The 10,370-nt window shown below is 39.1% G+C and overlaps 1 protein-coding gene across 1 annotated transcript; it reads left to right on the top strand.

Annotated features, from left to right (window-relative positions):
• Positions 1-1,978: 1,978 nt before the first annotated feature.
• On the top strand, positions 1,979-10,163 carry CCKAR (cholecystokinin A receptor). Its single transcript, XM_027836695.1, has 5 exons — positions 1,979-2,090; positions 2,790-3,044; positions 5,164-5,425; positions 7,788-7,915; positions 9,625-10,163. Exons 1-5 carry the CDS (start codon positions 1,979-1,981, stop codon positions 10,161-10,163), a joined length of 1,296 nt encoding a protein of 431 aa, XP_027692496.1.
• The last annotated feature ends 207 nt before the right edge of the window (positions 10,164-10,370 follow it).

Raw genomic sequence — 10,370 nt, 5'->3', positions numbered from 1 at the left:
TACATTAAAATTCAAATTTTCATGCCCCCTCCCAATGGTAAAACACAATCTAAATTTGAATGCCCAAAAAGTATAAATCAAAATCTAAATTTGAATGCCCTAGTCAATTAATTTCTACATTGTGGTTGACTTGTAACAGTGACGTAAGGCAGTGACAATGACCTCAGCAGGACGGAGGAGAAACAGCAACAAGAAGCATATTCCTAAACAGTACAACCAGTCCCTACACAAGAATGGCTCTGTGCTACAGAAACTGAAACTAAACTACTCCAACATGAAGTTTCCATGATTTCAAAGAAAAAGTAGCTATTCCATCTTCCCTTTTGCCAGATGAGGATATATTCATCTTCCTCTGCATCTTTTGCCTTCCTAGTAAAGGTATTAGCTGGATTGGTGATCCCAAAGCACCTCCCTGATTTTCTCAATAGTATATATGAGGTAGTATGGAACAATGGATAGAGAGTCAGCCCTATGGGTTGGAGCCATCTTCTGAAATATACCAGCATACGACCCTAGACAAATCACCTAACCTCTCAGTGCCTCCAGACAAGTCTCTAATACAATCAATTACATGATAGCTAATGATCTGTGCTGGTAGGAGTTTCCTTATCCAAAATTCAATAAAATCACAGGTTTGGTTAAAAAAAAAAAAGCATGATAGTTCAAGAACATGGATGGATACTGTGTGGCTTAATGAAAAGAGTGATGAACTTGAAGTCAAGAAGCCTACAGCCAGCTTCCTGCCTTGGACTCATCCTATCTGTGTAACTGTGGACAGGTTACTTAACCTTTATGTGTCCCAAGCAATTCTCTAGGACTTAGCTACCAAGTCCCAGAATTCCTTGAAATCACAGCTCCTTCTTGTCTGTGTGATGACATGGTCCAAACAAAGATTAATAACATCTTGCTCAACCTAAAATGAGCCAAAAAAAAGGAAATTAAATAATTTCATGTTTAGCCAAGTCACCAAAGAGGGCTCTAGACAAACAGACTGTAGACTGTAGCCATTGTTTCATATTGGGGACATAGGGGTTTTAATTGGGGTTTCAATTTAAGCCTGTGTCTCATTGATCTATTTTTCCAAGCTGAAAAAATCATCTGTTAAATGACTTCTGGTTGCCCTTATATCATAAAGTAGTACTATATTCAAACAATAGCATATTTCACAAAGAGACTACAAATTAGGAATTTTCTTACACCTGACAGCCTGTTGAAGCAAGAGACCCTTTGTACATAGAGAAATGTAGACTCTGGCCTCCCAGAGCGAACTTTCAGGTTAACAAGGGCGTAGTCCCCAAGGGCTAACACTGTGGGTTCCAGCAATTTAACCAGTCTTACAGTTGTATCGGAACACAACTGGGCAGCATTCCAAAGCTAAAAGGCACTAATTGCTTCTGTATGAGGAGCTAGAAATGTAGCCACTCAATGTCCTTTGTTTCTGATGGTCTGCATTATAGTATCTATTACCTTGTTAATTGTTCCTGTCTGAAATATTCTAGTTGGGCTTGATTCTGTTTATTGCCTGGGACAAAAGCAGGTTCGCATACACACAGAGGTACTTAACTGTATTGATGTGTGTGTATGAGTGTATATATGTGTGTGTGTGCGTGAGTGCATATTTATGAAAAATCATCACCACCCCAGAAAGGGTTAACTTTGCAATCAGTCGCTAGTATGCTTATAACCCTAAGACTAGCCCCTGGAATAGGGAGGAGGAGTATCTAGAAGGTAGAGTGTGCAAGCTGTGCTTTCATATGTCTGCCTCCTCTGACACTAGTACAAATGTTTTTCAGCCTGAACTGAATAACCATTAGTAATGACTGAGAAGGCACTTACCTGGAAATTAATTCATCTCTGCCTTTTCCAGGCAGATTTTATTTGGGAAGAATTTTTGATCATTTATAGGAATGAATAGAGAGTAATTCTGCACACATTCTTAATTCGTCTTAGAAGACAGGTAAGCTGCAGAGAGGAAAGAATGGATATAGCTGATAGTCTATTTATGAATGGCAGTAATATTACTCCTCCCTGTGAACTTGGACTTGAAAATGAGACATTTTTCTGCTTGGATCCACCTTATCCTTCCAAAGGTAAGTGTCAAAGATCTGTTTTTCAGGAATATTAATTTGAAAGGGGAAATCATCAGCCCAGGAACAAAAGGATAATAAGTATACTTTAAGACTAGGCTAGGTAAAGTCTTTTCAAATTGTTATTTTTTTTAAAAGTTTGGAAGAGAAACAGACAAGTCAAATATTCATATTTCCTTGCTTTTCTAGATTAAAGAATTGTGGATTAATGTCCATGATTTCAGGGAGAGAAAATGGGGTGGGGGTTGTAGAAGGAGTGTAAAAAACTAGCAAGACTGAACATATGTAAAGTTCCAAGCTTAAAGAAATGATTCTATTCCACATTAGCAATCTGATTTTCTTTATTTAAGCCTAATGTGAAGAAATGATTCATGGTACATAAATGCTCAGGAAGCTGGAAACAAAATGCCAGCACCATTCATTTGAGATGGCTCATTCCTGAGAAGTACTTCCTAAAGTGATTCTTTCCCAAAAGAACCATTTGGATCCAAGCTCATCCCTCAGGTTTCACCATTTAGTTTTTAAAAAAGTATTACAAGTACAAGGATAAATACACTGGTTCAGTGATTTACTGAATTAATCCCCCTCCCAAAAAATAAAAACCAAGCAGGAAATAGAAAATCTGGGCTCACTTGGGGTACAAAGCTTTTAATGTCCTGTTCTTATAGTCTTTGATGGCTCTGCTTCTCTATTGTGACACAGTGAATTGGCAGCCAGCGGTTCAGATTCTCTTATATTCCCTGATATTCCTGCTTAGTATCCTGGGGAACACCCTGGTAATCACCGTGCTGATCCGAAACAAGAGGATGAGGACAGTCACTAACATATTTTTGCTCTCCCTGGCCGTCAGCGATCTCATGCTCTGTCTCTTCTGTATGCCATTCAATCTCATTCCTCACCTGCTCAAGGATTTTATTTTTGGGAATGCTGTCTGCAAGACCACCTCTTATTTCATGGGTAAGTGGCTTTATGTCAACATTTCATTAGCTCACCCTAAACACTATCACGTTGCACTTGGCTAGTTCTAGAGAAAGCTGGGTGCCCAAGGAAAAAAAAAGATTCAAGAGGCTAGGAGTCATCTAGGCAGCTGTTTGAATGCTAGATGCCTGGGAATATATGAGCACAGGGGAAGGAAGGAAGGACTTTTAAGATCTTGAAGTATGTCCATCCTATTCACTGAAAAAAGAAGTAATTAAACAAACAAAAGTAGAAAACGCTCATTTTACTCTTCTTTCCATTTCTTAAAACAATAATAACAGCACCCAAAGACTCCTATAGCTTCTTGTTGCTCCATACCTTTCAGGGGAAGTGCTTTTTTGACCGTACGTCTATCTATTCATGACTTAAATCATAGGTTTATTTGTTGTTGTTGTTGCTGTTGTTGTTTTTTGAGGGGGGGATTAGTATATATGTGTGTGCATATATATTTACAGGTTCCTTTCTCAGAGTCCATTTTCCAGATTCTTCTGGGTCCTCTGGGACCATTCCAAGAAAGAAGTGAGAAGGGAAGCTGTCCAAGACTAGTGGGAAAGCCAAATATATACTTTTGAGTGTAGTGAGGACACCTATGTGCCCATAAGGTGGGCTGTCTGAGCCTGCCCATGTCCATCAAAAAAGGATTATGTGAGAGATTCTGAGAGGTTCCAATAACCAGCCCTGATTTTGCTTATTGCTAGGATTATTTCAAAGTGGAATAAACAAATTTAAGAGACTTGGCTTAATATTCACTTCTCAATTCATCTCTCCCTCAACTAGCCTCTTCAATTAAAAAGGAAGGGGCTGTGCCTTCAAATCTGTAAACTTTGCTGTGCTGTATCATGCCAAGAGAGTTTGGGGACACCAGGAATCTTAAAAGCCTTAATTCTGCCCTAATCAACAGAGCTGAAGTCTGCACTGACAAAATGATGATAAATGACTGTCCTGCAAGCTGGGAAAAAAACAATTGCAATTAAATCATGGATATTTTCAAAGTGTGATGTTAAGATAAGAGATTGTTATTACTATAGCATTGCTTAAGTAAACCAACTATAGCAGACAAAAACAAAATTAAAATGAGGCACATATCTGTGGACCATCCATACCTAGGAAACAAAGATGTGACTATATTGTAGACCAGACCACATTTCCTCAGCTATATCACCTTTCTAAAATAGGATCCTGTTAAATCACAGTGGGTCTCATAAGGTGAGTATTAGTCTAACTCCCAAAATCAAATATCTTAAAGGAGCTCCACTGCCCTAGGCTAATTTTTTTAAATCAGAAAATTTTAAATTAGTAAGAGCTTTTCAGGAGGAAAAAAAATGAATTAAAGTAAAAGTTGAACCATGTAAAACCATAAATCTTTAAGCTTTTTTTTATTATGCCTAGCCACATTTAAAAAAAAATATATAGAATCATATTCAATACTTTGAAATCATTACCTAATCTTACCTAAGAGCCTTTAAGCATGTAGGACTCAAGCCACAGATTGAACCCAGAATTCTAAAGTATTTTAGAATCTTTACATGTTTTTGCTTTAATAACTCATTACAAAATCAGTAATTAATGCTTAAAATTAAAGGAAGAATTTTTTGAAATTTGATCTACTTAGAATCTCCAGGTGAACAAACACACAAACTTTTCCTCCTGTTGCTGAAAAACCATTTTTACTTTATTTTTTGAATGTATTTCATTCCATTAGCAGTTAATTAATGGCTACCTTCATGCCCAATGGAAGTTAGACTAAGTTAAATAAAGAATGATAAGTTATCAGTAGGCATTTTTCCTTTTAGAATAGATATAAGAAAACCCTACAGTGCAGTTCAAAGCTTCTAGAGACCCAGATTTGAATCTTTGCTTGATATTTCCCTTGTGTGACTCTGAACACGTGTCCCTTAATCTCTCTCTTGTCATCAATTTCCTCTTCTATAAAATGAGCAGGGTTCCCTTCCAATTTTGGATATGATCTCCTGTTCCTCTGTGTTTGCAGGTAGATTCCTTTGCCTTCTATGATACGGTCCCTAGATTCTTTATCTAAGCATAGAGAGGATACTAAAGTTCAGGACCAGGTTAACCTACTTCTTTGTTCCACACCTAGGCATCTCCGTCAGTGTATCCACTTTTAATCTCGTTGCCATATCGCTAGAGAGATACAGTGCAATTTGCAAGCCCCTGCAGTCAAGGGTCTGGCAGACGAAGTCCCATGCGTTGAAGGTGATTACTGCTACTTGGTGTCTCTCCTTTACTATCATGTCGCCATATCCGATTTACAGCAACTTGGTTCCCTTTACCAAATATAACAACCAGACAGCTAATATGTGTCGCTTTCTGTTGCCAAGTGATGTTATGCAACAGTCCTGGTAAGTTGTTTTACAGTTTGATAGCATATCATATCGCGCTGTTGAAAACATGTACTTGGGAAACACTGGAGGGAGGGCAGAAGCAAAGCGAGTTTGGGTGCCTGCCTTCCTCCAAAATGTGCTTTTGGTTTTTGAGAAAGGATAGACAAGTTTCTTTCTGGGTGAGTTTAAATGTGGTTATGCTGCAAGGCAGGAAGATGAAGTGAATGACTTCTTTAGGTCCCTAAGATTCTCTAACCAAAGGAAAAAATCAAGCAGAGACCAATCCCCACCACATCTTTGCCAAAGAGTGTTTCAGAATTAGGGTGCTAGAGATTTAGATGTCATTCAAAGCTTAGTTTAACTCATCTTCTTCCTCTTCCCTTACCCTTACTCCTCCATAGCTCTTGTCTTCTTAACTGAACATCACTGGGGAAAAAATTATTATGTTACAACCATCAGGGATGTTTCCAAGGCTTGATGGGGAATCTTATCAAAACGGGATTTGTCCACTTGAAAAGAGATGGCTAAGCCATCGTGTGCCCTTGACAATTTTACGTCCCAATCTCTCACCCTTACCATACCAAATGGCACATGATTGAAAGGACCAGACTTGTAAAGGAGAGGCCTGCTGTTCTTCAGAATTCCAATTTGTTTAGAGAATGCATAACTTTGTTCAGGCAGCATCACTTTGACAAGTATGCCATCCATGCATGAGGAAACCGAGATCAAAGGGACTGTGTGTGGTTTGTGGCAAGGTGAGAGCTATGCTAAATCCCTCAGCCTAAATTTGTAGTCAATTTCACTATTACATTGCTACTGAGGCACTCTGACTTCCCTAATGAGACATTTGGTTTCTCTGCCTTATTTGGGGCAAATGACCATGGCTATTGTAATTAGACAATTTTATTTTGTCTAATAATAATAATATTACAGCCACAAAACAATTTCAAGCAAACCAGAGAGTCCTAAGGGAAGGCTTTTTTGAAAGACTATCTGGAGAAGAAATGCATGCCTGGTCGCCTGGACAAGGAATTAACCAAAATGTTAGGAGCCAGTAATGAGATGTGTTTATTCCTTCAGGTCATTAAAGCAAGAGATGTTCCTGTTCATTTTTTCCTATTACTATAATCAATACTGGCTGTTCTGAAACCTGATGTTAACTGTTGATTGAACTGTTCCATTCCTTCTTCAAGTAAACATTTTATATTTCCATAAACATACATAAACATTTTACATTTCTATAAACATAAATCTCAAAGCAGAGCAGGGGAAAGGCTCCTTTGTTCTTACAGAATTAGAGATAACTTCCATTCCATTCAACCCTGGTCAGACTCCTCAGTGTTTATTTTTCTCCCATTCTCAAGCGGGCACTTGGGTTCATAAAGACACAGAACACGTACCATGCTGACCATTGGCTGCATTGCTTAAGCTATAATACTTAAATCAAGTAGAATCAAACTCAATTAACTGGAATATGACTAACCAAAGCACTTAATTAACCAGAACAGGATTATGGGGGGGGGGGTGGTGTGGAGGTTAGAAGGGGAAGATAGAAGGCGCTTAATTTTTAAGAGAAAGAGGCACAAAAAGAAACAAGAAGATATGAGGATTTTTTTTAAAAGAGGGAATCAGTATAGCTCCATCTTTAATACATACAATGTCTTTACCTACATTGACAGTCTTGTACACTGAGCACTAGTGTTCAGAATGATAATCCTGAATTATCCCTGGAATATCCTTAATTATCAATAGACTCATTTATATCAATTATCCTGCATTTACTGAGGCAAGAGATTGCATTCGTACATTGTAGTAACATATGCCCCCCCAAAAAAGATGGAGGAAGGTTTTGCTTAACCTTCAATTAACCAAAAATTTCTATGAAATAAAACATCCCATTCTGAGCATGCTGGTCAATCAAGGCATCACTAGATAATGGCCATGGGTATAAGGTATAGCAAGTAACATTAGGAGAGCTCCTTTTATAATAAAGAAAAAAAAATGTGTTTGAACTCTTAATTTTTTAAAAATTTTAACAAGCATTTATTAGCCCCCTACTATATGCCAGGCAATAGGCCAAGCACTTCGCAAATATCTCATTTTATCCTCACAATGACCCTGGGAGGTAGTTTGCTATCAGTACCCCCATTGTACAAAAGAGAAAACTGAGACAGAGAAAGGTTAAGTGACTTGCCCATGGTCATATAGCTAGCAAGTATTTGAGGCCAAATTTGAACTCTGATCTTTCTGACTCCAAGTCCAGGGCTCTATCTACTTTGCCACCAGCTGCCCCCATAATTGTCAATCTAACCACTGTGGAGACAATATAGCAATATAGTTGCTATATGATGTTTTATGAACTTCTTCATGACCTCACCAGGCACACATTCCTGCTTCTCATCCTCTTTCTTATTCCTGGAATTGTGATGATGGTAGCATATGGATTAATCTCTTTGGAACTATACCGAGGAATAAAGTTTGATGCCAGCCAGAGAAAATCTTCTAGAGGTAACTATTAATCACATGTGTACTTTGAAAAATGACAAAAATTCTCTGATTTTTCTCTAACTTAGGCAGATACACATGCACACTAACCCTTTGATTCCTATAATTTGGATCACATTTTCCCACCTTTAAGTTTATAACTTTCCCTACAAATGACTATACTCTGCTTTCTCCCCCACCCCCAGCGTGACCACCTATTGACATCATTCCCATCCTTCCAAGCCTAGCTCTGGTGACACTTCTTCTATGAAGCCCTCCCAATCAATCACTAGGCTGATCACTCATTTTGTACCTCTTCTATGCACTCACCACATCCTTATAAGCATTATGGGCATTTTTGTCTTTGACTTCCCTTCCCTTCTAGATTATAAACTCTTTGAGACTGGAAACTGTCTCATATTCATCTCTGAGTCCAGAGCACCTAACCTGGTGTTTTGTGCTTAGAGAGGTGCTTTGTCTGTTGAATTGAATTTTAAGTCACAAATTCAATTCAATTTACTAAATATTTCTTAAGAACTTGCTATGTGCAAAGTACCATGCAGGATGGAGACACAAAGACAAACAGGAAATGGCTCTTGACCTCAAAGAGTTCACATCCTATTGGAGGATGCAGCATGTACCAATTAAAGATGAAGTAATACGAAATAATTCCAAGACAGAAAATATCAAGAATGGGGGATAAAGAAAGGGGTGTGGAAAGTAATAGTACCTCAAGTGTATATCACAGAAAGCTAGGGATTCTATATGGCAGAGATAAGAAAAGGATGCATTCTAGATATTGCTTGTACAAAGTCATAGAGGCAGCAGAAGCAATGTCATAAAATAGGGACATCCAGCGGGTCAGTTTTACTGGAGCATAAAATAATTTTACAATTTTACATAGAATATAAGACAAAAATATTAAATAAGACTCAAATGGTGAGTGGGAGCTAGACTGGGAAGAGCTTTAAATGCTACACTGAAGATTTTATCTCAGAGGCAATAAAAAACTATGGGAGATTTTTGGTACAGAGGAAACATGGTTTGATTCAGAAATACCAATTCAGCAGCTGGGTGGAGGATAGAATGGAGGGGAGGAACTACAGACAGGGTAGCCAGTCAGCTTTTGCAATAGTTCAAACAAGAAGTGATGAGCTTCTGACCAGGGTAGAAGCTATTGTGAGTTCAGAGAAAGGGATAGATGAGAGAGATGCTGTGGAGATAGAAGAGATAAGATTTTTTGTTGGTATGAATTGATGTAAGTTGATAGGAAGATTGAGGGAAAAGGGAGAGTTAAGGTTGATTTCAAAGTAGTAAATCGGGGTGATAGAAAGGATGGTGATGCTATCAACAGAAATGAGGAAATTTGAATAAACACAATATGTTCTATATTTTCAAAGGTATTTAGCAGGACTTTGAAAAAGTCATCTAACCTATGGTATTAAGAGAATCAAATGAAATAGCAAATGTGAAAATATCTGGGGAAAGATGAAGTGCTGTATAGGTATCAAATGTCTTTACAATCATAGCTCAAGTCATAGCTTTAAATCTGAAGGCTGCACAGTGACACATGCTTATTCATATATATGCATGCCTAAAGTTCTATGTCCAGTCGTTTGGTGTAAATTTGGCCTCTGCCACTTTTAATATGCCTAAGACTCTTCCAAAGCTTTCTCTCAGTCATGGCATGGTTAGATCTGAAAGTCACGTGCGCCTCCTTATTAAACACCCAGAAAGGAAATCCAGCACGGGCAGCAGCAGCAGATATGAGGATGGTGACGGCTGCTACCTGCAGAAATCCAAGAAGAGGAAGAAGCTGGAGCTGCAACAGCTGTCCAGCAGCAGCAGCAGCAGCGTCAAGACCGACCGAGCCCGGAGCAGTAACTCAGCTGCCAACCTGATGGCCAAGAAGCGAGTGATCCGAATGCTGATTGTCATTGTGATCTTGTTCTTCCTCTGCTGGATGCCCATCTACAGTGCCAATGCCTGGAAGGCCTACGACACAGCCTCTGCTGAGCTGCTCCTCTCCGGAGCTCCCATTTCCTTCATCCTCCTGCTCTCCTACACCTCTGCCTGTGTGAACCCCATCATCTATTGCTTCATGAACAAACGCTTCCGCTTGGGCTTCCTGTCTACCTTCTCCTGTCACTCTCATCCAAACCCTCCAGGAGTGAGAGGAGAAGTAGGTGACGAGGAAGATGGAAGGACCACGGGGGCATCTCTGACCAGGTATTCATACAGCCACATGAGCGTCTCTGTCCCTCCCACATGAGCTCCTCCCATGTTCCCACCGAAGGAAGAGGAAGAAGAGAGGCGGTTGTATTTGCAGTGAAACCCACCAGTCAGCTCATCTTATCAGGGATGCATAGAGGGAATACCACTTTGTTTGCTATGTTACTCGCTTTCGAAGACAGTTTGAAGGCAAAGGACTGCTACCGATGAAAAAAAGAAGAAAATGCACTGGTGAGAAATCAGACTT

The sequence above is a fragment of the Vombatus ursinus genome, unplaced genomic scaffold, assembly GCF_900497805.2.
Source record: "Vombatus ursinus unplaced genomic scaffold, bare-nosed wombat genome assembly UNPS02014818.1, whole genome shotgun sequence".
NCBI lineage: Eukaryota > Metazoa > Chordata > Mammalia > Diprotodontia > Vombatidae > Vombatus > Vombatus ursinus.
Note: the sequence above shows the minus strand (reverse complement) of the source record. Positions and strands in the feature narration are given on the sequence as shown.